The 27,763-nt window shown below is 58.3% G+C and overlaps 2 protein-coding genes and 1 long non-coding RNA gene across 5 annotated transcripts in view; 2 read left to right on the top strand and 1 right to left on the bottom strand.

Moving 5' to 3' along the window:
* ARHGAP39 (Rho GTPase activating protein 39) overlaps nt 1-24,325 on the top strand; it is a 66,984-nt gene extending 42,659 nt beyond the window's left edge. The window contains 10 exon segments of the mRNA XM_039846136.1: nt 1,850-1,933; nt 6,707-7,039; nt 7,041-8,055; nt 9,117-9,678; nt 17,194-17,286; nt 19,984-20,057; nt 21,271-21,470; nt 22,083-22,174; nt 22,576-22,745; nt 22,853-24,325. Of these exon segments, the coding sequence (XP_039702070.1) occupies nt 1,850-1,933; nt 6,707-7,039; nt 7,041-8,055; nt 9,117-9,678; nt 17,194-17,286; nt 19,984-20,057; nt 21,271-21,470; nt 22,083-22,174; nt 22,576-22,745; nt 22,853-23,047 (2,818 nt within the window). The 3' untranslated portion in view covers nt 23,048-24,325.
* LOC120588856 (uncharacterized) lies at nt 24,152-24,847 on the bottom strand. Its single transcript, XR_005649332.1, has 2 exons — nt 24,706-24,847; nt 24,152-24,427 (listed from the first exon to the last, which is right to left on the bottom strand). It is a non-coding gene; the product is annotated as an uncharacterized LOC120588856 (long non-coding RNA).
* Nucleotides 24,828-27,658, top strand: CUNH8orf82 (chromosome unknown C8orf82 homolog). Of its 3 annotated transcripts, none has more exons than XM_039846194.1 (4): nt 24,828-25,029; nt 25,862-25,910; nt 26,146-27,000; nt 27,252-27,658. In XM_039846194.1, the coding sequence occupies exons 1-3, from the start codon at nt 24,862-24,864 to the stop codon at nt 26,589-26,591; spliced, it is 663 nt and encodes a 220-aa protein (XP_039702128.1). In that variant the 5' UTR covers nt 24,828-24,861; the 3' UTR covers nt 26,592-27,000; nt 27,252-27,658. The 3 variants fall into 3 exon arrangements, with proteins under 3 accessions (XP_039702128.1, XP_039702129.1, XP_039702130.1); XM_039846195.1 differs by lacking the exon at nt 24,828-25,029 and adding an exon at nt 25,118-25,303; XM_039846196.1 differs by lacking the exon at nt 24,828-25,029 and adding an exon at nt 25,515-25,642.
* The last annotated feature ends 105 nt before the right edge of the window (nt 27,659-27,763 follow it).

Here is a 27,763-nt window from a genome sequence, read left to right as displayed (position 1 = left end):
TCCTTCTATGTAGAAGCCATGGAGTGGCTGCAAATCAACTTGGAATCTTGTCTCCCTGCTGAAGTTTTCCTTTTGCTGTTACACAGTTGCCCTTTTACCCCTCCTGATTTTTGCCTTGAAGCCGACTTTGTTTGACATTAAAGCGGTGCCACTGTTTCTCTTTGATGAGTATTTGCCTCTCAACATCCTTTCCCAAAAGATAACCCTTCCTGCTTATATTTTAGGTGTGTTTCTTATAAGTAACGGGTAGCCGTTTGTTTTCTTTTTCATCCATTCTGAGCGTCATCTTATATTTACTGCGGTCGTTGCTGCAGGGAGAGGATTTCGCTCATCATCACTGTCAGTCCAGCTGTGTGCTTTTCATCGTCAGCCCCTCTGATGTCCGTGTCCGCAGGTGTCCTGCCTGTAGAGTGTCATCTTGTGGGGCCTGCCTTCCTCCCAGTGGCCCCATCCTGCCTTCTCTGCACCTTCAGCCCCGGGGCATGGCTGGCGGGGCGGGGGCAGCTAGGGGGCCCGGGATTTGTGCTGCGGCCCGGTGTGGGCAGCCCCAATACCCACTTTCTCAGCGGGTCTGATCAGCTGAGTAGGTCTCATCTATGCTCTGATTTTCCTCGTTTGCCAAGATTTTTCCTCTCTTGTCATGAACATTTATCCTGTGAGTTCTCTCTGATGTGAATTGCCTGTTTTGTTTTGTTTTAACTCATTTTTCTGCTGGAGCTGCTGGCTTACTTTCTGTGCTTGCAGGAATTCCTTACACATTCCAGATGTCATTTTCTTGTTGGTTTCAGACATTGTGAGGATCTTCTACTTGGTCATCTGCCTGCTATCCTGGTGTCCTTGATTTTGATGCAACCAAATTTACTAGTTTTTTGCCTTGTGGTTTATGTTTATAATGTTTTGTTTAAAAAGTTCCTCCTTGGCCTAGGTTCAAAGATATCATCTTACATGTCTTGTGTTAGCTTTATAGTTTTATCTTTCATGTTGAGGCCTGAATCTGTCTGGAGCCACCTTCGTGTGGAGCCAGGAGGGACCGACTTCATCCCCCAAAGCCTGCATTTGCTCACGATGCACATGTCCCTCCGGCACACCTGCCGTCCATCTGCTCTTGCATGGGTGCCACCAGGCCCTTGGTCCTCTCAGTAGTTAAGACGGCCTTAGCTTGCTGTGGGCTCAAAGTGCAAGCCCGTGCTACTCCTGGGTCACAGTGAGTCCCATGCATTCTGCGAGTGAACTCAGTTTTGTGGTTGAGTCTTTAGTTTTTCTAGGTTGGCTACTGATGATAATTTTATCTCTTTCATATATTTAAATTTCTTGCTTTTTAAAAATCTCATTGCGTTGACTACATTTCCAGAATGTTACATATAGGCAGTGAGAGACGCCCTTCCCTGACACAGCTGCCCCAGGAAGCTGTGTCCCCACGAAGGTGTTTCCACCCCTGCTTTCTTCTCGGGGCACCTGGCCATGTTTGGACAGAGCTGTGATTCTCACTGACCGCCTCGTGGTGCCCTTAGAATAGAGGCCCCCGTTCCAGGTACCTGAGCTCCTACAATCCAGGGCAGGCGGTCGGCGTCCTTGCCTCTGCACAGAGCCTCGGTGGGGCTGTCCCTGTGCAGGGCAGGTGGGTCCCAGTCCATTCCATGCAGGCGATGTTCCAGGCACTCTGGGAGGCGGGCTTATGGCAGGAGAAGTACCTGTTTGACCTGATGAAGGGGACAGCTTTGTGGGCAGAAGCCAGGGCACCGAGATCATTTCTGAGAAACTGAAAGGGCGAGGTGTGTGTTTTAAATGTGCCATATGTTTAAGTTACTACACTTACGTTCATATCATTTTTCCACTTTGCTCATTCCAGTTCTTCACCACCAGGAATGTTCCTCGAGAAGGACTACGAGATCTACCGGGATTACAATGCGGACGGCCAGCTTCTTCACTACAGGTGGGACCCGTCATCTCAGGCTCGGCCCCACTCTGACCCGAGGGTGGTTTTCTCGGCAATTCCTGGCTCAGCTGGAAGAGTCTGGGTCGGCAGGAGGCAACTAGCTGGACACGCCCAGCACGCGGGGCCCTGCGCGGGGCAGTGGGGCGTGAGCAGCTGGGCAGAGGCCTCCTGGAGTGGCCCCTGGGCTCAGGTGGCAGCTTTTCGTTGAACAGAAGCCTTGTCACTGCCCACCCTGGGGAATCATGGCGCCCGCGGTGCTGCCCAGGCCTGCGGCGGAGGGACGAGGGCCTGGGGGTCCTCAGCACATAGCCTTGCTGGGAGCTCTTCCCAGATGGAGGGGAAGACTGGTTTTAGTCCTAGGGAGGGAGTCTTGGCCTCTCTTGGTCCTGGGTTTGGAAGATTCTAGAATGACTCAGGATTTGGGGGTGCAGCAGCCGTTAGGCTGGGCAGGACCATCCCTTGGCCAATTTGTGTGTCTGGCTGGAGCAAGCACCTCCTCCTCTGCCTGTGGGGTCTAGGCAGCCTTTGTGCCTCTGGGTGGCCTGGGTGCCCCCAGCACAGACCAGGAGTAGCACCAGGCTTAGGGGACACTTTGAAGATCTGAGGGCCTGTGGCAGTTTGCTCCACAGGTCTAAGATTGAGGTGAGAATGGTAGCTGGGTTTGCACCTCGACACATCAGGAAGGGGAGTTGAGCCTGTCCTGTGTCCAGCAGTGTGGCTGGGAGTATTCCCAGCCTCCCTGTGCATCCATGTCCCCATCAGTAAAGTGGGGTGTGGGTGGTGACTGGACGAGGCCTCTGCACTGCGGCTGTCCTGGGACCAACTTTCAAAGGCGCGTGGGGCTGAGAGACCAAAGATGGGAGCTGACAACCCAGAGCTAAACAGAAGTTCCTGAGAGAGCTTGTGGACAGAAGCCAGGGCTCGGGTCTCTGCACCAACAGGGGACGGGGTCTGGGCACAGGTGGCCTTCAAGGACACAGGCAGCTCATAGCCAGGTGGCACCGCTGCTTAAGGGCTGTGAGATCCAAGGCAGTAAACAAGTCCACGCCCACGGCCTCTGTAAGAACTTTCCTTCGCGACGATACCACCCAGCCCTCCTGGAGCGAACTGGTCACTGAGCACAGCTTGCTTCTTAGGGTGGCATCGGTCACATCAAGCACTGGGAACCATTGCCTAATGGGCAGGTCAGGTCAGGTCCCCAGCCTTGCCCACCTAGTCTTTGGTAGCCCACTGCTGCTATGGCTCTGCCATCCCGGGTGCGGGCCGGGCTGGACATCGTTCTGGGGGGTGCGTGCACTCAGGCAGAGCGGGGAGAACAGAGATGCTGATGTTTGTGGACAGACTGGGGAGGAGACGCCGCCACCCGCCCCAGGCACTGCAGGTGGGTCTGCCAGGAGCAGGGAGGCAGGAAGCAGCCCGTCTCGCTGCGGCCCAGGCCGTGAGCCTCACGGTGCACTCAGCTGGAGGACGGGGTAGTTCAAGTTGTCCCTCCAACGCCCCTTCGCATGTGCAGTCTGTTGCTGGTGCACGTGAGCATGCCCCTGGGAGCTGCGTCCCAGACTGCAGCTCATGGTGTCAGGCCCAGGTGCCACATGCAGAGCAGGCGGCCGTCTGAAGAGGCGGCAGCGGAGCGGTGCTTCCCCTGGCTTCGGTTGTGCCCAGTGCTCTCCAGTCTTCTTTTGAAAGGAGGCCCTCAGAGAGACGCCCTGAGCTCCATGGAGCCCTGTCACTGTGCCAGCCCTTTCAACGCCCACCCCTGCCCCTGTCCACCTGACCTCCAGCACTTCCGGAAGCAGGGGGAGGGTCTCCTCCCCCATGATTCGAAAGTGTCCACCGAACAGCCACACCCAGGCAGTCGTCCCTTGTTATTTAGGAGCAGTGGTGTCTCCCCACCTTGGTGCCTCCCACCGTAGCGGAGATGGCAAGGAACTGGGGAACGGCTGGGGAGAAAGACCGGCTTCCTGGTCTGCGGAGCCATAAAGAGGCGGAGGCCCATGGGCAGACCAGGGAGGCTGACTAGAAAGGGCCACTCAGTGGTCCCAGGGGAACATACTTAAGGGACTCTGGATAAGAAGCAGATGCAAGGCCTGGAAAGTGGAGGTGAGGGTTCAGGGAGGACTCCCGAGGGGCACAGCAGTGGCGTCAGGTGGGGGTGCAGGGCAGGGGGCTGTGGGAAGATGAGTTAATTCCTCATCACGGGAAGTAGAAATCTCAAGCTTCTCAAGAAACCAGTTGTGCATTTTGGTCCCTCTCCCTCTGTCCTCTGATGGTCACTGGGCCACAAGTCCTACTCGTGAGGGGTGGGTGAGTTGGGAGCTGGAGAACAAGGTCAGTGGCGTGAGTTCAGGGTGAGAGGGCCTGAAATGGGCGGCGAGGCAGCCCACTCCAGCGCGCCGGCACGTGGCCCCCCTGGCACAGCCAGGGTCAAACCCTGCTGCTCAGCGACAGTCTCAGCAGCTCGACCTCCCCACCCCAAGGAGAAGTCAGACAGCAGCAGGGCTCAGGATGCAAGTTCCCATTCCTGGGGATTCTGCTTCTGGTTGCTGGAGGCCGCTCCCAGCCTGCCGCTTGGGCACATGAAAGATGCCCCATATCGCATCATCAGAGAAATGCAAATTAAAACAATAGTCAGATACCACTGCACAGCCATTAGGACGGCCAACATCTAGAACACGGACAACACCAGATACAGGTGAGGATGTGGGCTGTCACTGCTGGCGTGAGTACACAGGGCACAGCCACTCTGGAAGACAGCGTGGCAGTTTCTTATAAAACTAAACATAATCTTGCTATAGGAACCGGCAGTCATGCTCCTTGGTATTTACCTAAAGGAGTTGAAAACACGTCCACGTAAAAACCTGCACACGGATGTCTATAGCAGCTCTATTCATAGTCCCCAAAACCAAGATGTTCTCTAGCAGTTGATGGGTAAGTCAGCTGTGGTCCATCCACACAGTGGAACATTATTCAGCACTGAGAATAAATGAAATGTTAAACCACAAAAAGACAATGAGGGACCTTGGGGCATACTACCAAGGGAAAGAAGCCAGTCTGCAACGGCTGCACACCATGTGAGTCCAGAACGTCACGTAGTTGGCGCCACATGGTATGCAGCTCTTTCAGACTGGCTTCTTTGGAGGCGAAAGATTTGCTCCTTGATTTGGCTTCAGATTTGGCCATGGACTGGAAGGAAGGGAAGAATAGGCAGAGGACAGAGGCGTTTTAGGGCAGGGAAGATACTCTGTATGATACTATAATGGGGGGTACGTGTCATCATACGTTTATCCGAACCCATAGAACATACCGCACCAAGAGTGAACTGTAATGTAGACAGAACTTTGGGTGATGACAATGTGTCAATGTGGGTTCACTGATTACAGCAAATGTACCACTCTCGTGTGGAATGTTGATCACTGGGGAGGCGTGAATATAGGCGGGAAACGTGAGGAAATCTCATATATCCACTCGAGTTTGTTATTAATCTAAAAGTACTCTAAAAATTTTCTGTTTTTAAAAGGAATAAATATTCTTAAACCAAAATATATAACAAAACTAAGGATTCAGTATATGGGTGTCAGAGCGGATTAAACATAGCTAAATAGAAAATTAGTAAATTGGAAGGTATATCAAAAGAAACTATCCATCGTGAAGCCTGGCGAGGCTGGGGATGGGAAACATGGCACACTGCGCGAGACCACGTGGCACATGACGGAAAGGACAGAAATAGGTAGATTCCCACAAGAGAGAAGAAATGAGATGAAGTAATACTTGAGAAAACAATGGTCAAGAGTTTCTAAAAATCATAAAACATATGAAGCCACAGTTTGAAACAGTGCTGTGGATCCCAAGCACATGAAAATACTATATACAAAAAGAAAACCCTAAAAGCAGCTGGAAGTCGCTTGAGGGAGTGAGCAAGTGGCAAGAGCTCCCCACCCCCCAGCCCCTGCCCACGACGCTGTGCTGACCTTAGGCAGGCAGGGTGCGGTGTGGATCTTGAGTCTGCACCTCCACGAGCAGTGTCGCCCAGGGTTGTCACCAAGTGAATCTCAGACGAGGTGAAGTCCAGCACGACTCCCGCAGAGTGGCGGGGCCCAGATTCGGGCCCCACGGCTCCCGGGGTCGCAGGTGCCTTTAGTCTGGCTCAGGATTCAGCAGGCACCGGGGAGCAGTCCCGTCATCCCCGTCCAAGGGAAGAGTGCTGGTGAGGGCAGGCACAGGCAGACACTGCCCTTTGAGAGCTCACAGGAGCCTCTGGTTGAAAAGCGGCCTGAGATGCAGGTGCACGGGCGCAGCGGCCTTCCGCCGGTAGGAGCAAAGGTGGGTGCTGGGCCCAGGAGCGGGGCGGGAGGGAGTCCTGTCAGGCCTGTCCTCTGGGAGGGCAATGCCGGCTCTCCGACATTCAAGGAGTTCTATGCTTGCTGCTGGGCTGGGAGCAGGGCAGAGACGCACATGGAGAGGCCCTTGCAGGGAGTGTCATGATGGCAGCAGTCCGAAGGGGAAGCCCCTGGCCAGAGAGCGCCCTGAAGGGGGCTGCAGGGCCGACTCAGGAGGTGTGTGCGCCGGGAGACCCCAGCTGCTCCAGGCCCCCACAGGCTGCAGCGCCCATTGGGGCAAGGAATAAGATGGAAAATGACCAGACCCTCTGGGCCTTGCCTCCAGATACCCTGAGCCAGGGCAGGTGGATAATATGTCTGGGCTGGTAGCAAGGCCAGCCTTCCACTTCCTGTGTCCCTCAGGTAACCTGTGCCTGTCCCCCTCTCCCCCCAGGACCTCCTCCCTCCGGTGGAACTCCGGTACCAAGGAGCGCATGCTCATCAAAGTTGCAGACCGGGAGCCCAGCTTCCTCTCCCCGCAGGGCAATGGGTACCCCCTGGACAGCCAGCCTGGGGGCCGCTCCCGCAAACCCTCCGGTGGGCAGCACTCACCCAGCCTGCAGACATTTGGCCCGGACGCAGACGGCCCGGTTTTTTTCCCCGAGCGGAGGCCATCCCCCTTCCTGAAGAGGGCTGAGCTGGGCAGCTGCTCCCCGCTGCTGGCCCAGCCCCGCAAGCCTGCCAGCGACTCACAGCCCTCCTCCCCGCGCTACGCCTACGAGCCCCCCTCTACGAGGAGCCCCGGTCGAGTACCAGGCCCCCATCTACGACGAGCCCCCCATGGACGTGCAGTATGAGGCTGGCTCGCCCCAGCGGTCTCCGGGTCGGAAGCCGCTACCCTTCCCGCAGTCGCCCAAACAGGCCTCCGCCTCGCCCTTCCAGCAGCTGGTGCTCACGCGACAGAAGTGCCCGGAGCGCTTCCTGAGCCTGGAGTACAGCCCCGCGGGCAAGGAGTACGTGCGGCAGCTGGTGTACGTGGAGCAGGCCGGCTCGAGCCCCAGGCTGCGGGCAGGCCCGCGGCACAAGTATGCGCCCAACCCCGGCGGCGGCTCGCTCTCCCTGCAGCCCAGCCCGTGCCCGCTGCGGGACCAGCGCCTGGGGATCACATCCGGGGACTACAGCAGCATGGAGGGGCCCGAGCTGCGGCACGCCCTCCCGCCCACGCCGCTGCCCCAGGCCCAGGACGACGCCATGTCCTGGTCCAGCCAGCAAGACACCATGTCCTCGACGGGCTACTCCCCGGGCACGCGCAAGAGGAAGAGCAGGAACCCCTCTCTGTGTCATGCCCCCAGTGCTTCGTCCACGGACAGCCCGGGGGACCGCGACCTGCTCGAGCAGGCCCTGGGCGAAGAGCGGCCACCGAGTGGGCCCAGCTTGGCCCCAAAGCGCCCGGAGTCCAAGGCGGGCGAGGCCGAAGGGGCGCGGGGCGGGGCCGAGCCCTTCCTGGCGCATGCGCGGCTGGCGTGGGAGGCGCAGCAGGTCCACTTCCACATGAAGCAGCGAGCCAGCTGGGACTCCCAGCAGGACGGCTCCGGCTACGAGAGTGACGGGGCCGTGCCGCTCCCCATGCCCGGACCCGTGGTGCGTGCCTTCAGCGAGGACGAGGCGCTGGCCCAGCAGGAGAGCAAGCACTGGCAGAGGGGCGCCTTGGAGAGGCTCGCCTTCCCTCAGATCCTGCTCGAGAAGAGTGTCTCGGTGCAGACCAACCTGGCGTCGCCGGAGCCCTACCTCCACCCCTCACAGGTAGGGGTGCACAGCCAGGGTGTCGGTGGGGCACGGGTGGGGCAGATGGCATCCCCAGACCTGGTGTAGACAGGCAGCCAATGTCCCTGAGAACACCACCGGGGCAGGGCGCCCTCACCTCCTTCCACAGTGAGGCAGGGCAGATGTGACAAGTCACCAGGGGCCAGGCCATGTTCTGATTCCAGGCCACGGAGACAGGGGCAGTGGGTGGACAGCTGCTCTCTACTGGACCCCCGGGGCCTCTTTCTCCTGCCTGTGAGTGGGCTCTTGGGTGACGAGCTGTGCAGGTGGAGTGCCAGGGCTGCTCAGATAGCTCCCACATGCAGGGAAGGGACCAGGAAGCACTTAAGGGCCCCAAGTGACTCCCAGGGCCCCGGGCTGCAGCTGGGGCTGAAGCAGAGGCCCAGCCTGATGTGCCTTCCCTAGGCAGTAGTAGGCACAGATGATGGTCAGATTCTGCCATCCAGGTCATGTGCCAGGAGCTCAGTGCCCCAGGACTTGGTGTGGGCCGATGTTCTGGTCTTCACCTCCTGACCCCTGATCTTTCACACCATCTGCTTCATGAAACCTCGGTGGACCATCTGCCCTGGCATCTGCTCAGAGCTGGCAGTGGCCAGAGGGCCTCACAGTGTCAGGCTATCTCAAGTCTACTTCCAGCTCCACCAGGGAAGGTGTGCCCAAGGGCCCAGTGACCTGGAGCATCCAGTGTCCCCCATGGCAGGGCTGCCTTAGTGCCCCTCCAGGCTGGACTGTTCAGAGCACATTCCTGTCCACGGCTCATATACAGGAAGACAGCGGACAACAAGACAGGAAGAGGCTTCCTCCCGCCCCGAGAGTTGCCCTGGCCCCCCAACCCTTGGTCTCAGGAGCAAGGAGGGCGTGTCCTGAGGTGGCGCCCCCAGGATGAAGGTTGCAAGCAGGGCCTCCTTGGGTCCTTGCGCCCCCTCCTGCGGGGAGACTGCTATAGCACGTCTGCTGGGCGGGTGGAGCAAGAGGCACAGTGCCTCTCACCTGGCTGGTCAGGTGGGCCCCACCCCTCACAGCCCTTCTGCCCTCCTCAGTCCGAGGACCTCGGCACCTGTGCCCAGTTTGAGAGTGGCCGGCAGACACGCAGCGTGATGCCCAGCGCCAGCTGTGTGTTCCCCACGTTTACCCTGCGCAAGCCGTCCTCGGAGACCGACATCGAGAACTGGGCGTCGAGGCATTTCAACAAGCACACGCAGGGCCTCTTCCGACGGAGGGTGTCCATCGCCAACATGCTGGCCTGGAGCAGTGAGCCCATTAAGAAGCCTATGATCGTGACCAGTGACCGCCACGTGAAGAAGGAGGCATGCGAGATCTTCAAGCTGATCCAGATGTACATGGGCGACCGACGTGCCAAGGCCGACCCTCTGCACGTGGCCTTGGAGATCGCCACCAAGGGCTGGAGCGTGCAGGGCCTGCGGGATGAGCTCTACATCCAGCTTTGTCGGCAGACCACCGAGAACTTCCGCCTGGAGAGCCTGGCCCGCGGCTGGGAGCTCATGGCCATCTGCCTGGCCTTCTTCCCGCCCACACCCAAGTTCCACTCATATCTGGAGGGCTACATCTACCGGCACATGGACCCCGTCAACGACACCAAAGGTAAGGCCCAGCGCGGGCCCCGTGGTGCCTCAGGCTCTGCCACTAGCCAGGGGAGGGCTGCGCCCAGAGCTCCCTGGCTGGCACCATGCAGCACCTCGGGGCAGCAGGTATGTGGGGGCTAGCGCAGCACCTCCAGCAGACACGTGCTTCTCCTGAGGGCCCCGTCCGGCTTTGCACTGGGGCAGGGGGTCCTCAGGGAGCCCTTCCTTGGCACTGAGGCCCTGAGAAGAGCCACAGGGGCCCTGGCCACTGTAGCTGGTTGCCCTGGCTGACAAGGGCAGGCAGGCCCCAGTCGGCCATGTGCACCTGCTGCTTTCGCTTTCAGCTGTCCTGTGACCAGGGGGGTTCTTCCTGAGAGCGGGCGGGGAGTGGTGCCCATAGCACGTATCCACCCAGCACTGGGTCTGGCGAGACCAGCAGGCTGTTGGGTGCTACAAGCTAAGCTGGTCCTGAGTTGCTGCAAGGAGTCGGAGCTTGGGACCAGCACAGGTTAGCCACCTGCTGATAGCTTCCTGGGGCCCAGTGCAGGGTCAGTTTCTGCTGTGGACTCTAGAAGGCCACACGTCAGGTTCTTCTGGTCTGGGCCTGGCCCGCTTGAGGGATGGCTCAGGGCCATGTTCCTTCTAGGCAGAGTAAGCATGGGGACAGGGCCGTAAATAGCACCTGCGTCTGCAGCAGACCGCCCCATACCCCAGCGGCTGTGGGTGTTCATAGGGCTGAGGAGCAGTGTCTGGACACAGTGTGTGAGCACACACGCTCACATGCCCTGCAGGTCAGATAGGCCACAGCCTGCCCTGTAGGAATGACTGTGTACCCCGTCTGGCCAGGGCCTTGCCCCAACGCAGGTGTGGGGCTAGTTGTGTGCATACAGTGACAGGCTGCAGGGCCCCAGAAAGGGGCACGGAGCATGGGTACCGTACAGGGCGTCGGCCGCTTGGGGGAGGAGCCTGGAAGCCATGAGGTCTGTATCCAGGCAGATTTTGAAGCAGAATCCCTGAACATAGCACACAGGTCTTGCCAGGTGGCCTCCTGGCCTGTGCAGATGTGCAGACCAATGGGTCGCCTGGCTCTGCCTGGTCTTCTCAGGCCTTTCCAGAAGGTGGGCTCACAGTTCATCTCAGCCTCTTCCAAAGGCCTTGCAATGTTACTGCCTTGAGCTGAAGGCTTGGAGGAGTGTCCACTGCTTGGCATGCAGCCCCTGGGGCCCCAAGGAGTGCTTGCCAAGTGTGAAAGGTGAGTGAGCAGTGTACAGAGGTCGGAGGCTCCCGGGGCCGCTGCTGCCAGCTGGGGCTTCCACAGGACACTGCTTCTGGGTACAGAAATGTGTGCGCCTTTATCCTGGTGTCCGTGCTTTGTGACCTTCCTAGCATCTGAGAAGCAATGGGATCAGCCTAGGCAGCCGTAGCTGGGTGAGGCCCAGGTGGTATCAGAGCACCCTGCGGTCTGGACCCACAGAGTTTGGGTCTCTGTGACTTGCATCTGGGCTGTGGCATCTGGTCTCACACCTACGGCTTCTGGCCGCCCCCAGCAGGAGCCCCGTTCCCAGCCCTGAGACACACTCCCGGTGGCATCTGCCATAGGCCCTGCTCAGCACTGAGCCCAGAGGAGGGGCCATGCGTTTCCTCCCAGAGGCCCTTCAAGAACGTGGGTGCTGGCTGCTGACCAGGAAGGATGGCCCTGTCTGCCCAGGAGGGTGTAGCTTGTGCTTACAAAAAGGAACCTGGGACCTGGTTCCATAGTGTAGCAGTTAGCATGTCTGCTTTACACGCAGAAGGTCCTGGGTTCGCGCCCCAGTGGAGCCACGGTCCCTGGTCTACGGCCACGCCACCCTGAACACGCCCGATGTCTGATCTTGAAAGCTAAGCAGGGTCGGGCCTGGTTAGCACTTGGATGAGAGACCGCCTAGGAAGACCAGGGTGTTATAAATAATAATAAGTAATAAATTAAAAAGGAGGAAAGAAAAAGGAAACCGTAACTTGTCCTGGATGCCGGCCAGGGCCGAGCCGGGCCTGCTCCTGTGTGGGGTGCCTCAACCCGAACCATGCTGCCAGCCTCAGCCTCAGTAGCCTTAGATTCATCTGCCAGCATGTATGTAAGGTCTGGTGTGTCGTCACCATCCTGGGGGACCAAGGTGCCACTTAGTGAAACCTGGTCTATGTTTCCTCAGCCCCCCCAGCTACCCTCATTTCATACATGGTCACACCGCCGTGCCAGCCATGAGCAAAAGGTTTCACAGCTTGCCGCCCTGGGGCCGCCCTCAGCCGCTCTCACACAAACAGGCAGGGGTGCTTGGGGGTGGACACAACAGGCTGCAGCTCTGCCACCTGCTCTGCAAAGGAGCACGCTGCAAGGCCGCAGCCCGAGTGCTTTATTCACTGCTCACGCATTCGTGCCGCAGCAGTGCTTACAGGCATCCAGGTAAAGATGGCAGATCGAACCCGTGCATTTACTGGGACTCAATCTCAAACTCCTGCTGAAAGAACAGTGAAGGAATTTTTATGAAGCAGGAAACAGTACAAAGATCCAGCAAGTCTTCTGGGTACGTGCCTGAAAGAAGTGAAAACAGAGACGTGAACAGATATTTGTACACCAATGTTCATAGCAACGTATTCACAATAGCCAAGAGGTGGAAGCAGCCCACGTGTCCGTCGATGGAGGACCCGACGAACAAAATATAGTGTATTCAGAAAATGGACTATTTATCATTCAAGCCTCAAAAAGAAAGGAAATTCTGACACAGGCTGCAACGTGGATAAACCTGGAGGGCGTTAGGCCGAGTGGAAGAAGCCAGTTGTAGAAGACCGAGTACTGTGTGATTCTGCCCGTTAGAGGCCCTGGAGTAGTCAGACTCAGAAACAGTGTGTAGAGTGGAGGTGCCATGGGCCAGGGAAGGGGGAAATGGAGAGTCGCTTGATGTGCACAGTGGCCATTTGGGAAGGCGAGAAAGCTCTGGAGATGGATGGTGTTGATGGCTGCACAACAGTGTGACTGTCAGTACCACTGAGCCGCACAATTAAAAATGACTAAAATGGTAAGTTTTATGTTGTGTATATTTTGTCACAATAAATAAAAAATGAAACCCACAAGGACAAAGAGAATGGATGAGGAAGAAGAACTATGTTCTGGAAGTCAAGAAGCGCATAGATGAGTCACAGGAAGCTGACTTGGCAGACCAAGAAAGGTGGGTCCCAGGCAGATGGTGGGAAAGCTCAGAAGCCCAGGCAGATAGCACACCTTTAAAAGCTCAGCAGTGGGCGGAGCCAGTTTCCTCTAACAATGGTTTGGAAAGGGACTGATCTTGAAGCTGAAAATAAAAAAACTAGTTGAAAATTTGTTTAAGAAAAAAAGCAGCTACCGTGGAGTAAGTGAGAGCATAGATTCTGGACCCAGAGCATCTGGACTCAAATGCCAGCTACATTTTCAAAATATGCCATATTCTGATCCATAATACAAGTCTCAATAAATGTTAAAGAATGTAAATCATAGAAAGTATGTTCTCTAACTACAATGGAATTAAAGTAGCAATCAGTAGATAAAGATATCTGGAAAATATCTGGAAAAACCCCAAGAATTTGGAAACTAAAGAACTTAATCTGTGGGTCTAATAAAAATCAATTGGGAAATGAGAAAGTATTTTGAACTGAAAGAAAACGAAAACAAAACATTTTAAATTTGTAGGAAGCAGCCAAAGCAGTTCTTAGAGGGAAATACATACCACCTAAATGCCTGTATTAGAAAATGAGATCTGAAATCAATGATCTCAGTTTCTACTTTGAGAAAACTTTTTTTAAAAAGTAAGTTATATTGAAAGTGAGCAGAAGAATGGAAATAATGAAGATCAGAGTAGAAATCAGCGAAAGGGAAAATAGAAAAATAATGTAGAAAAATCAGTGAAACAAAATAGATTCTTTGAGAAGATCAATAAAATTGATAAACCTCCCGCCAGATCAGGACAGAAATAGAGAAGACATAAATTACCAACAGCAAGAACAGGAGACGATATCACTACAGAGTCAACAAATGTTAGAAGGATAATAAGGAAATGTTATGAATAACTTTATGCCAATAAGCTCGACAATTTAGAAGAAATAGAGAAATTCCTTGAGAGACACAAACTACCAAAGATAGCTCAATAAGACATAGATAACCAGAAAAAAATATATCTATTAAAGATACTTAATTGGTGTTTGAAAACCTCCCCACGAAATCTTCCAGGCCCAAATGGCTTCCCTGGTGAACCCCACCAGGCATTTCATTGTTCCTGTGACAGTGCTTTACAGACTCACCCAGAAAATTGAAGTGGAGAGGATATTTCTCAATTCATTCTACACCAGAATTAGAAAAAACATTGCCAGAAAAACATCGCAACACAGACTGCATCCCACATGAATGCAGAGCTAAAATCGTTAACAGTATTTTAGCAAATTGAATCCAACAGTACATAAAAAGTATAATGCATCTTGAACAAGTGCGGTTTATTCATTAAACCAAAGGTTGGCTTAACATTAAAAAATCAATCATAATTTGCCATATCAACGGAGTGAAAAGGAAAACCACACAATCATGTCAGTAAGTGTAGAAAAGCATTTGACAAAATCCAGCATTTTATTCCTGATAAAAACTGAACAAACTAGGAATAGAAGGGAGCCTCTTTAACCTGAGAAAAGGCATACATATATACACTTACAGTACCTAAAAGAGTGGGCAGCAGGGACGCAGTCAGATACCTGTGCACCCAGGTCCACAGCAGCATCCAAATGCAAAAAAGTGGAAGCAGCTCAAGTGTCCAGAGGATGAGCGGATGAACACAATGTGGTCTGCCCACACAGTGGGATGTTTTTCAGCCATAAAAAAGGAAGTTGTTTTTGTTTTTGTTTTTGTTTTTTTTTGCGGGGGCGTGGTGGGAGGGTGGAATTTTTATAAGAGTTTATTTGAGCCACATTGACCATATATGCCAGGGAGGGAGCAAGATCTCAAATGCTCTGGAGAATAACAGTTTTGCAGTTTCTTTTATGCATTTGAAATTGAGGTGGGACCATGAGGAAGATGATGTAGAGGTGGGCGCGAGCGGGGCGCGGATGGGTTACAGGACAGCTCACAAGGCTCTGCTCTACTGAGGGTTCAAGCCCCCTTCGAGGTTTGTGACTTCTGGCATCTCAAAGGTAGGAAGTTCTAATATATACAAAGTCTAGATGAACCTTGAAAAGATATGCCAATGAAAGAAATCACACATAAAAGGGTAAATATTGTATGACCCGACTTATATGAAATATCTGAAGTAGACAAACTCATATAGACGGAAAGCAGATTAGAGATTGGCAGGGGCTGGGGAGGGGCTATGGAGGGGCCACTCATGGGAACAGGGCTTCTGTCTGTGGGATGGAAGCATTTTGGAAGTAGGTGTGGTGATGGTTACACGACGTGATGGATGCTCTTCTCAGTGCCACTGAGCTATACACCTGAAATGGTTCGATGACTATATTTTTACATTTTACCACAGTTAGTGGGTAAATAAAACCCTAGTTAGCATTATACTTATGGTGAAAGACTGACTGCTTTTTCCCCAAGATCGGGAACAAGGCAGGGTCCCCCTCAGCACATCTGCTCTACATGGCACAAAAAAGACACAAAAGCCATCCAGACCGGAAAGGGAGTGTGCAGTTGTCTTCATTCAGACAAGACGGTCTTCTGTGCACAAAATCCTATAGGATCTATAAAAATACTACTAGAACTAATAAGTTTAGCAAGATGCGGGATAGAAAAAGCATGTTTCTATATGTTAGCAACAAACTATTGGAAATGAGTATTGTAAAATAGCACTTGCAATAGCATTTTAAAACATGATGAACCTAGGGATAAATCTGACAAAGATGTACGAGACTTCTACGCTGAAACCGCAAAACATTGCTGAGAGTCAGGGAGACCTGGATTAACGGAGAGATACCACGTTTACGAGTCGGAAGGCTCAGCATCGTTGAGATGGCAGTCACCTCTCCCCAGATTGTTCTGTGGGTTCAAAACCTTAAATTGAAAGGCTGATTTTAGAATTCATAGAAAATGCAACGAACCTAGAATAGCCTTAAATACCTTTGAAAACAAAGAATGAAGTTGGAGGATTGACGTTACCTGACCTCAAGACAAAGCTGCAGCGACCAGAACATGGTGTTGGCGTAAAGGGAGAGGACGGGTTGCAGGGGCAGAATGGAGCCCAAGGACAGACCCAGACGGACGGGGCTCTTAGTTTTCCACAGAGACGCAAGGGCGGTTCAGTGAACAAAGGGCAGCGTTTTCCCCAAATGGTGCTGGGAACATTGGATGTCCAAACGCAGAAGGATGAGCTCCCACCCATACTTTGTACCATAGGCAAAAATGAGCTCAGAAGGGACCACAAACGAAAATGTAAAACTTAAAACCATAAAACGTCCAAAACGAAACAGGATAAAACCTTCGTTTTCTAGAGTTAGGCAGATAGGCACTATCTCTAAGAGAAGCACATTGGTAAATTGGGCGTCATCAAAATTAAATCTACTCTTCAGAAGACACTACCAAGAGAATGAGAAGATAAACCAGTTAGTCACAGACACTCCAGGAGCGGAGGCGAGGCGAAGGGTTGGAGCTGGGGGCATCAGTGTGCACAGAGACGTGTATTCGCGGCTCTGCGGGCTCTGTCAGCCAGAGGGCCTAGAGGTGATGACGCCCGATGGCAGTAAGCACACCTGGCCCCCAGGTCTCAGTTTCTAGTACCATCTTATATTGAAAGGGACCAGAGCTCCTGGAGAAACAGCTGATTCTAGGCTGATGCGGGGAATGTGTAGGATGCAGTGCCAAAGTGACACATGCTGGAGGGTGAGGGGGGTGATGGGCATATCACAGGACACAGGAGCCACCAAAGAGTGCCCAGTGCCCAAAACTGGAGCAGTTACCCAAAATGTAACACCAGTGTCTGTAATTCCGTACTGATACAAGAAATGATTAGACGCACCCCAGCCCTGCAGCGTGTGCATGGCCCGCCGTCGGCACAGAGCACAGTGCCGAGTGTGGACCCAACCCAGAGTTCCGGAGGGGCGGGGGGGCCCTGCCAGCTGTTAGTCCGTGCGGAGTGGGGGGCCCGGGTCAGCCTGGGAGGGCAGCCAGCCGCCCCAGGGCCTCCAGCAGCGGCGCGTGTCAGAAGGGGCTGCACCCTGCCTTCCTCCCGCCTAGGGTCCCGAGTGACTTTCCGTCCCAGGGCACGGCGTCAGCCGCACAGCCAGAAGTGCACGGGCAGCCAGGCGTCTTTACGAGCACACCCTCCCAACCCATTCCCAGGACCGAGCAGGAAGCGCCGCCCACAGGACACTCGCCCACCAGCGCTCCTGGGCGGGGGCGCGCGCCGCCCCTGCTGGGCATTGGCTGAGGACCTCGCGTTCCCATGAGGGCCCAGCCGGCCGGGGGACCTCATCAGGGCCACATCCGCCATGTGGGCATGCGCTCCTGGCTTTGTGTTCTGTGCTCCTCACGGCTCTGTTTGCTCCCCAGTGACACAGCACATGAAAGAGCTGCTGGACAGAAACAGTAAGAAGACGTGCAAGTTGAGAAAGAAACCCAAGCCCTATGTTGAGGACCCGGATGGTAGGGCCTCTCTCCGCAGCCCGCGTGCCGGGTCTGCACAGCTCTGCTCGCTGGCCTTGGCCACCTGGCCGCCTCTCTCTAACCGCTTCCGGGCTGGGGGACGGTGGGCGGCACTAACCCTCAGGCCTGTGGCCTTCTGAGCTGGCTGGAGACCCCAAGACACTGGCGGGGCTCCTGGGAGAAGCCTCACGGGGCCTGCGCCTTCTCCTGGTGCTCAGACCACCTTCCAACTTGCATGCTGGGTTCTCGGTGGGGGTGTGAGGACTGGTGGGCCACAGCCGGCTCGAGGTGCCCCAGGTAAGTGTTCCATGACAGTTCCCTGCGCTGACCTCTGGCCCAGGCGTCCCGGGGGCAGGGGACGGGGCCCGGCGCAGCCCAGGTGTCTCACCCCCCCAGCCCCACCCCGCTCGTCGGGGTCCCTGGGTCCGGAGCTGCACCCCGCCGAGCTCCAGGGAGGCCCTCCGTGCTAGGAGGCTGCTGGTCCCACTGCTGACCACAGCCTCCTTCCTGGGACCAGCCCCTGCTCGCCTCGCTCTTCCTCGGCCCGCGTGCTGCCCTCTGCAGAAGGGAGCAGCTGGGACCCAGGGTTCCCGGCTGTGCGGCTGTGGACGGAGCGAGCTCCGAGCACCTGCCTGAGCCCATTCCGGACTGTCTGCAGCAGTGAGGCAGGGCTGGGGCCCAGAGCAGGTCCCGCGGGGGCCTGGGTGGGCCGAGCAGGACGCCACAGTCTGAGGTGGTCCTGGGTAGGGCAAGGGCACTGGAGCCCTGGGACCCAGCAGGGTCAGCGCCAGGGGCTTCTGGCCCCACTCAGTGGCCTTTGGGGCTTGTGGCCTGCACTCCTCCCAGGGCCCTGGCACAGCAGCATGGACTGCGAGAGCTGATTTGTGGGCCCCTCTGAGGCTGCTGCGTCCCTACCTTTCAAACGGGATGGGTATACCCCAGCAAGTTCACAACAAGCAATGGGCTGGGAGCAGGGCACCCCACTCCACTGATGGGGTCTCTCCGGGCTGCCTATGGGCACTGACTGACCCCCCCAGGCACCCCGCAGACACTCCACAGCTGTGGCCCCGGAGGCTGTCCCCACGGCAGCACGTGGTGTGCAGGGACTCGGGGCACATGTGGCCTCAGCCTCGTTCTGCCCAAAAACTGACTCAGCAACTGCATCTGCTGAGCCCTCAGTGGGCACCCATCTCCAAGGCTGGCCCTTCACAGCACCTGTAAGACAGGTGTCCCATCCTCAGAGGAGGAAACTAAGGCCCAGGAAGGCCGCAGGTGGCCACGATCACCAGCTGAGGGGGCAGCCACAGGACCTTCAGATCATGGCCTGTGGGAGAGGCTGGGTTAGGTCCCAGGAGGCCCTGAAACAGAAGTCAGGGCATGTCTCCCCAGGAGTCCCCAAGACTAGGGACAGGAGGCATTGTCCCAAGAAGAGGCAGGCATGGCCCTGGTATGGGGGAGAACAGTCCTTGCTGCAGAGTGCTTCCTGGGTTCCTAGGGCTCAGAGTCTGGCCGGGGGTCCACTTCCATAAGCGCCGTCCATTTTCCCTAAACCGTGGCCCACTCAGAAGGGCCACACGGGCCTGTGGTGGAAGGTTCCAGGGGCTGTGTCCCAGCTGGAGGATCAGGGCTACAGCTGCAATTCTCTGCCAGGGGCCTGTGGGTCCCAGGACCTGAGACAGATTTTCCAAGACTAAGGCGTGTTTCTGTTTTCCACACTGGAGTCTGAGGACCCCCGCCCATGTCCTCAACTGTCTTCAGGCAGTAGGCGCTCAGACAGGCGGGCCCAGTAGAGGCAGAGCCTTCGAGAGCAGGGCCGGTCCTGAGCCTGGCGACATGCAGCCCATCTGTCTGTTCCTTAGCCTGTGGTATCAGCCCTGATGGCTGCTCTGGGCTGGCCTCACTGTGTTGTCTTGCCACTTCCCCTCCTCACACCCGGGCAAGAAAGATGCTCCTACATCTCAGATCCACCCCCCTCCAGCCATGTGCCCGCTCTCCTTCAACTCTGTGTCTGGAGAGCCCCCAGCCAAGGTCCCCAAGGTCCTTGCCCTCAGAATGCCAGCTTAGCCATCCCCCATGACCCAGGGCTGCAGTGTGAGAAAGCCCCCTGCCCTCTGGGCAACACCCAGGCTCAGGACATGGGGTGTCTCCTCCATACTTGTCCCCTTTCCACCATGGGCCAGGCCCTAGGGTTCCCTCTCCCTGACCTCCTCGCAGCAGTACTCAGTCAAGCAGTTAGGGGGTCCTGGGGCTGAAGCCCTCCCATAGTGCTGGCCCAAGGCAGTGGGCTCTGAGTGCCCCCTGCCTGCTGCACATGGAAGTGACCCCTCTCAGGCTCCACAGAGCCAGCTGGGAGAGGGAACCTGGAGTTTGGAGGCCCTGGGACCCGGGACCTGCCCGTGACTCCTTGGGGACTAGGTCTCATCCCCACACTGCCCTTCCTCGACGTGGGGGGTTGGGGACAATGGCAGAGGGGTTGCTTCCGTGTTGATTTCTGCCCCAAAAAACACAGCCCTAAGGTGTGAGGGCCCCCTGCCCCAGCCAGCGGATGGGCAGGAGCCTGGCCAGGTGGCCAGGGCCCAGCACTCTGGCAGGAACTGCCTGTTCCCCCGTAGCACTTGCTCTCTTGGTCACTGGCTAGCTTGAAGCCCCACAGCCCAGACACCCACTCCAAGCCAACCAGCATCCCTTCTTTTCCAGGGGTGGCCATAAGCACGTACGCCAAGTACTGTTACCACAAGCTACAGAAGGCGGCCCTGACTGGGGCCAAGAAGGTACCAGCTTCTCCCAGGACAGTCGGGCAGGGGTGGGTGGGCTGTGCCGGTGACGGCTAGACAGGGTCCAGAGGGAGGCAGGGAACCTTGGGCGAGCCTCAAGCCTAGCCTACACCTTGGGGAGGCAGTGACGGCTCACAGTGTGGAGGGTGATGCGGGGAGCCCACCAACGCAGGCAGTCAGGGAAGGCCTCGGGCAGGGGCGCACCTCCAGCTGAGGAGCCAGTGCAGGCAAAGGGGTATGTGGCTAGGCCTGGGCAGCAGGTCACCAGACCTACTGAGGGTGGCGGCAGCAGTAGCTGTCACCCTCTGGCTGTTATGGCTGGGTGCCGAAGGCCCGGCCCATGGGCAGACTGAGACCACTCCCAGAAGGGCCCTCACACCTGGAAGATGGGATCAGAAGGCCACCATGTGCTCCTTTGCAAACACTGAGCCACTGCTGGCCATAGTGCAGGTGTGAGAGCCCAGACCCATCATAGGGCTCCTGCCAGGGCTGGACACCACCCCACAGCTGGTCCCAGGTAGGCAGACAGGTGGCTCCAGCAGCACCCTCCACAGCTGCTTCCCTGACACTCAGCCACTGGCCTCGTTGGGACCTCCTACCACCTGGCGGAGCTTGGCAGCCAAAGCCCACCGCATCCTCCCCGAGACCGCACTCTGCAGCTCCTGTAGAGGGACAGGCCTCAGGCACACCTCACAGCTGGGTCTTGTTCCCTGGACTGTTGGGATCTGGGGTCATCCTCCCCTCCTGCCCGCTCTGGACGGTGCAGCGTCTGCACCCCTCCCCCTCCTCCCTTGCACCTACCGCCCCACCCCAGAAGCCCCTCGGGCCCTCCTGCACCTGACCCTCCCTAACACGTCGAAGGCAGCTGCTCACTGCACTGTCTCAGAGATCCGCCACCTGGCCACTTCCTCATTTCCGGAATGCACTGCTCCGGCCCTGCTGCAGTCACACTTCAGAAGCCACAGCCTGCAACCACCCCAGGCTTCTCCCCTCGCCGCTACCCCACAGTGACCTCAACGTGGCCCAGATCTGCCAGCCTGGCCCCTCTGGCCCCGGGAGTCACATCACCTTTCTCCCATGAAGCTTTGGGGGCCTGTAGGTGGCCCAGCAGGAGGCCCCCTGGTAACCCGGGCCGGGCAGCCCCCGGAGCAGTGGGTGGGGGGAGAGCCGGGCAGCCACGCCACGTGGGACAGCTGGGCTGCCTCTGCAGGGGCTGCGGAAGCCCAACGTGGAGGAGATCCGGCACGCCAAGAACGCCGTGTTCAGCCCCTCCATGTTCGGCAGCGCGCTGCAGGAGGTCATGAGCATGCAGAAGGAGCGCTACCCAGAGCGGCAGCTCCCCTGGGTACAGACGCGGCTGTCTGAGGAGGTGCTAGCGCTCAACGGCGACCAGACGGAAGGCATCTTCAGGTGCCTGCAACCTGGGTCCCGGGTGTGGCAGCCTTGGGTGTCTCCACCATACGTCTGAGGCAGACAAGGGCCATTGGGCGGCAGGGCCAGGAGACCTGTGCCCCTGCCTCGGAGCAGCCACTGAGGCCCCCCAAAAGGCCAGCATGCTAGTGGGGAGAGGCACCTGGAGCAAGTGGAAGGGCAAGGCCACTGTGTAGCCAGGAGAGGCAGGGCAGCAGGGACGTTCCCCTAAGTGGCAGTACACCTAAACCCAGGCAGGAGAGCTGGCCAGGGACAGTGCCCCTGCAGAAATAGCCACCAGGGGCCCAGAGGGTGCTCAGACACCAACCATGGGTAGAACCCACAAAGATGCAGCACCCTCAGCAGTCAGTCCTCACCAGTCCCTGCCCCATGGGGAGTGGCACATGGCCAGTCACCTGCTGTCATGACTCACATACCAGAGCTCCAAAAGGACAGCTGGGGAAACAGACTTGTGGGTTTGGACCTCTGGCCCTGCGTGGAGGGAGGTGGGACTAGCCTGAGAGCCCCAAGCTACATCTCTGTCCCCAGTGGGAAGGCCAATCAGGTGGCAAGGGGCTGAGCAGTCCCTGACCTTCACCCTGTGCTCCACAGAGTCCCTGGGGACATTGATGAAGTGAACGCCCTGAAGCTACAGGTGGACCAGTGGAAGGTGCCTACAGGCCTGGAGGACCCCCATGTCCCTGGTGAGCCCCAGCCCCTGGTCAGCAGGAGCAAGCCCAGTCCATGCGGTTCCGACATTCCGCTCCCCCTAGTAATGTGGCAGCTCCTGGTCCGATTCTGGTACAGACACCCCCCCTTTCCACTGGACAGTCGCACCCCCCCCGTTGACTGTGCTCCCAGCCCTTCCAGCATTGTCTGCTCAGGGCAGCTGCACAGCCCTTGGGAGATGTCACACTTTGCTCGTCAACCCGGCATATCCCTCAGGTCCATAAGCTCAGTAGGGCTCGGCCCTGCGGCCCACCGCGGCCAAGTGGTCTCTTTCCAGTCTGGTCCCGCCCCCACACAGCCCCTTTCATTCCCTCCGCCCGGGTTAGGCGGGTGCCAGCCCCGCAGGCCTGGCTGAGCCCCCGCACTGTGTCCACAGCGTCTCTGCTGAAGCTGTGGTACCGGGAGCTGGAGGAGCCCCTGATCCCGCACGAGTTCTACGAGCAGTGCATCGCGCACTACGAGAGCCCGGAGGCCGCCGTGGCCGTGGTGCACGCGCTGCCCCGCATCAACCGCCTGGTGCTGTGCTACCTCATCCGCTTTCTCCAGGTGCGCGGTGGGCCCCGCCCCGGGCACGCCCCCTCCCTGGACACGCCCCCTGACCCCCGGCCCCGCCCTACGCCCCGCCCCGGCCCACCAGCTGCTGCTCTGCACAGGTGTTCGTGCAGCCCGCCAACGTGGCCATCACCAAGATGGATGTGAGCAACCTGGCCATGGTGATGGCGCCCAACTGCCTCCGCTGCAGATCGGACGACCCGCGTGTCATCTTCGAAAACACTCGCAAAGAGATGTCATTCCTGCGCGTCCTCATCCAGCACCTGGACACCAGCTTCATGGAGGGCGTGCTATAGCACGTGGGCCAAGGGTGGGGACAGAGCCCAAGCTCGGGTGCACCCGGGCAGGGGAGCAAGCGGGGAGGGGGGAGGGAATGCCCCAACTGCGGAGGTCGCATGCCAGGCTCCGCTGGTGCCCGCCCTAGCCCTGGAATCTCCCATCTCCCCCACCCAGGCCTTCGGGCTGAGGGCATAGCCAAGGCAAAGGAGCTACGGGAACGCCCCCTGCCTCTGGCCAGTTCCGTGGGCACCGCACCCCTCCACCCCACCCCCACCCCCGCACTCCGGCCGTGGGTCAGCCCCGAGAAAGTGCCTTCTGTTGCCTGGAGCCAAGTGACACTGCCCCTGCCCTGGGGCCCCGAGGGCACACGTTGCCCTCCCCGGGGCGAGCTGCCTCCCAGTTGCTCCTGCACTCAGCCTGGCCCTGGCCCCGGCCCCAGCCCTGCCAAGGCTGCCCCCCTCTCTCTCGGTGTCCGGCCTGCAGCTTCTGCCCCCAATTTCCTGTCCACCGGTGACCTCCACCATAGTGACTGCACCAGAGTTTGGGGGCTCCAGGGCACTGGGCTGTCTACCACCAGAGCCAGGCTGGGCTGGCCCAGGGCCCAGCAGGCTATCTCTGGGCGGGGAGGGGCCCCCAAACCAAAGTCCTGTGGGGGGCAGGGTTAGGCAGGCATTATTGGGGCAGGGTGGGGGAGGGGCAAGAGTATTTTTCGTGGTGTAATTATAAATTCAGAATCTGTCCTGCACCCAGCACATCTGTGTATAGACATATAGTGAAAAATACAAGAACTAATTTGCTAATGACAGTTTTAACCCAAATGCTATTTATCTCCAAGCCATCCTAGCCAGTCCTCTGTGCAGAGCAAGTTGGTATTATTCCTTTATTTTCTCCTCAACTTTTCTTGGCTTCCGACCAAAAACCAGACCCTGCCCTGAGCCCATTCGGGACCAGCAGCAGAAGCGGGGAAGGAGTTGAGCTTGGGGACCAGCGGGTGCCTAGGACTGCCTTCCCTGGAGGCCAGAGCTGGGGGGGAGGGGTACGTAGACTCTCAGTTTGTATCTTTTCCACTTTGGAATTTCGAGTTCCAATTATAAAACAATTTCTCCCCAGTTACATATATATAATTTTTTTAGAGTTTTTATTTATTATTTAAAAAAGCCCAGCCCTGTGAGACCCAGGTGATCTTGGGACTGCATCCTCAGCAGGGTAGTCTGTGGGGCCTGGGGTGGCCTGGCCACAAACACTCTGATGCAGGTGACAACTCTGTGTGAATAAAGTACATATGGAAACTTGAAGCCATGGTCCCTGCCTGTCCTCTTCCATTCCTTCCAGTAGCTGCAGGGCTCTAGGTTGGGAGCTGGCCAGTCCAGTGTTCAGCGGATTGCTGATATGGGCACCTGGATAGACAGGCCAGGGGAGAAGGGGAAAGAAGCGAGTAGAAGATTGGGGGGGGGGGGGAGGGCGGGAGAACGAGCCTGTTTCCCTGGAATGGGGGCGAGGCGATGGTCCAGAAGGAGGCTCCATGTAGGAGGGCAATTGCGAGGCCGTTTAGAGCCGTCTGCCGCCACCTGGGGTATGGGACTTGCCCCGGGAAGCCCTGCCTAGGGAGGTGGGCTTTTTCTGACCCGCCCTCCCCCAAACCAGACATAGGCTTCTAGGCAGAATGTTTATTCACCTCTTTATTCAGCACCTAGTTGGACGCGCACACTCAGTCGCGACGAGCTGGCTTCTCAGAGGGTGGGGGAGACAGGCCAGTGCCGGCGGCCAACCTCCGAGGGTAAAGGCGCAGAGCCCGCGAGACAGCGCCGCGTCCCAGCCTGTCTCCCAGTTCATGAAACTGCCTGCAGCCCCGTTTGACACCCGCACCGCGCTGTCAGGCGGCCCTGCGCGCCAGTGTCTCCCCAGCCCGACGGCAGGGTGGGCTGCCCTCACAAGCCCAGAAAAGGAAGAACATTCCAGCCGCCCGGAATGCGGGGAACAGGCGGCCAGGCCGGGCGAGGTCAGCAGCTGTTGCCGGAACCCAAAATGCAAGGCCTTGGCTCCGGGGAGACGCGTATTCGTGCTGCGCCGCCACCACATGACCCACCAGCCTTTTCCGGCTCGGGAAAAGAATGTGGCCGGCGTGCGGGGCGCTCCGGGCTTGGGCCTTGCCCTTGGCGCGGCCGCTCGGGGCACGGGCCTGCGGTGGGGGCGGGGGCATCTCCTACACTCAGGGCCAGAGCCCCGAGCCCCGCACACGCGAGTACTTTTACTACGTGGATCATCAGGGCCAGGTGGGCCGGGGGCGGGGCCGCGGAAGGTCCCTGCAGGAGGGGGCGGTGGGAGGGGTGGACAGAGTCTCTAAGGTAAGTGAACCCGACTCTGCTGAGCTAGAGCAGCGCGCTTGAGAGACTGGGGCGCCCAGTACCAGCTCAGCTCAACTCAGCTCAGCTCAGCCCCGCGCGCTCCGCATCCCCAGTTCTTTATCTACCCTTCTGCCACCAGCCCCGCCTTCTTTGGAAACCCTGGCAGGAGCAACCACCATAATTCCGAGGAAGCAAGTCTAGCCTCCACGGGGGAGGTGTCACAGCAGACTAGAAAAGCGAAAGGAGGCGGGAAGAGGCGCGGGAAAGGCATGTCACTTCAGGAAACCCGTGTGCCAGGAAGCACCGCCCAGGGTGCGGGGTAGATGCGGGAAAGTTGACACAGCTCCCAAGTTGATCTACATGCCTCTCTGTGCACGGTGTGCACAGACGAGCAAGGAAAGCGGACTTAGGCCCGCCTAGAGGTCCCCGCCTATGGGAGGTCTTCCCACTGGGACTCATGGGCCACGCTTGTCCCTCTGTCTGCAGCTTTTCCTGGATGACTCCAAAATGAAGAACTTCATCACCTGTTTCAAAGGTACTGCTGCGCCCTCCTCCCCCCACCTTCCTTATCCCTTCCGGAGAGGCGCTGGAGGGCTCTGCTCCCCAACCCCGCCGCAGCGGGGGAATGGGCGTCCTGAGCTCAAGAGCCCGCTATCCAAAGTGAAGTCGCGATGGCCCTCCGACAGCCGGCGCCGGCCCTTGGCGAGCCGTTTGCCTGGGAACCTTGGGTTCCTGGCACGGTGAGCAACCTGTGCCCTTCTATCCCCTAGACCCGCAGTTCCTCGTCACCTTCTTCTCCCGTCTGAGACCCAACCGCAGCGGGCGCTACGAGGCCTCCTTCCCCTTCCTCTCTCTCTGCGGCAGAGAGCGCAACTTCCTGCGCTGCGATGACCGGCCTGTGGTCTTCACGCATCTGCTGGCTGCGGGCCCCGGGCCCCCGCGCCTCTCCTACTGCGGCGGCGGCGAGGCCCTGGCCGTGCCCTTCGAGCCGGCTCGCCTGGTGCCCCTGGCCGACAATGGGCGCCTCTATCACCCCGCGCCAGAGCGCGCCGGCGGCGTGGGCCTGGTGCGCTCGGCCCTGGCCTTCGAGCTCAGCGCCTGCTTCGAATACGCGCCTGGCGCGACCGCGCTGCCCTCGCACGTGCGCTGGCAGGGCCGCCGCCTCGCCCTCACCATGGACCTGGTCCCGCTGCTGCTCGCCGCTCCGCAGCCCTGAGCGTCAGGCAGCTGCTGTTGGGTCCCCTCAGCCCCCGCCCCGGCGCCTCCTGTCCGTGTCGCTGCGCACGCGCCACCCAGAGAGCGGGCCAGCCAAGTGCGCGTGCGCGAAGGAGGGCCGTCTCGGCCCCGCCCCGCCCGGCGCTGTCCGAGGTGCTGCCGCTGCCCGGGCCCCGACCGACGGCAGGGAGGGGCGGGGTCGCGGGCTCTTCTACTGCCTCCCCACGCCCGGGGCCTGGGCGTCCTCTGCTTCTGCCTGCGCTCGCGACGGCGGGCCCGAGCGGCTGGGCGGGAGGCGCGGGGGCTCCAGTACGCGTGCGCGAACGGCGCCCGCCCCTCCCCCGCCCAGCGCCGCTGGGGGGCTGGGGCGCCGCGGGCTCAGCGGGGGAGCCGCGCCGCGGGAGTGTCAGGTGAGGGGGCACCCCACCCAAGGTCAGCGGGCGTGGGGGCGGGGGCCACCCAAGGTCTGTCCTCCGTGCGCACCGGGAAGGGCGTGTGACCTGGCGGGGACCACGCCCTGCCCTTAGTGGCCCAGAACAGACCCGTACTTGAGAGGGTAAAGGGGACACCGTGAGGGACCGAGGCACGCGGCTCAGGCCTCTCACTGAGCCTGGGGGTCGCAAGGCCTCCTCCCTCTTCATTCCACCACTCCCCCGCACAGATGGGCGCCCTGGAGACAGTGACAGCCATCGCTGAAGCCTATGTGTGACGCCCCGCCCCCTGCCCGGCCGGATTAGGGGTTTGACCACGGGGTGAAAGGATTTCTGGGCGGGTCTCCCCTGCTCTTCCTGCCTGAGCCCTCATCCCTGCCCCGGCGGACCTTTCCACGCGGACCAGCATCTAGGGTGTCCGTGTGAGCGGCAGTGCCCCGAGCCCTGAGGAGGAAGCTAAGATCCTTCTCTACCTGAGAGGCCTTGCCGCTGGAGACTGGGGCCAGCCCTTTTGCTCAAGGAGATGGATCCCAGGGGTCCGGAGAAATCCCCCAGCTTGGGGTTTACATCCGGAGACACCTGGGAACTGCCTCTGCCTCAGCCAAAGCTATTCCATTAAAACTTTTGCCGTGCTGTCTCTTCTGTAGTGACTTTAAATAATCACATGGATTACACGTTTGGGCAAGATTTAAACAAACACCAAGGCCACTTGGTCCAGCTCCACATGACTCACTCTTGCTAG

This window comes from Pteropus medius, unplaced genomic scaffold, assembly GCF_902729225.1.
Source record: "Pteropus medius unplaced genomic scaffold, Ma_sr-lr_union100, whole genome shotgun sequence".
NCBI classification, from domain to species: Eukaryota; Metazoa; Chordata; class Mammalia; order Chiroptera; family Pteropodidae; genus Pteropus; species Pteropus medius.
The sequence above is the reverse complement of the archived record's forward strand: the minus strand, read 5'-3'. Positions and strand labels throughout refer to the sequence as shown.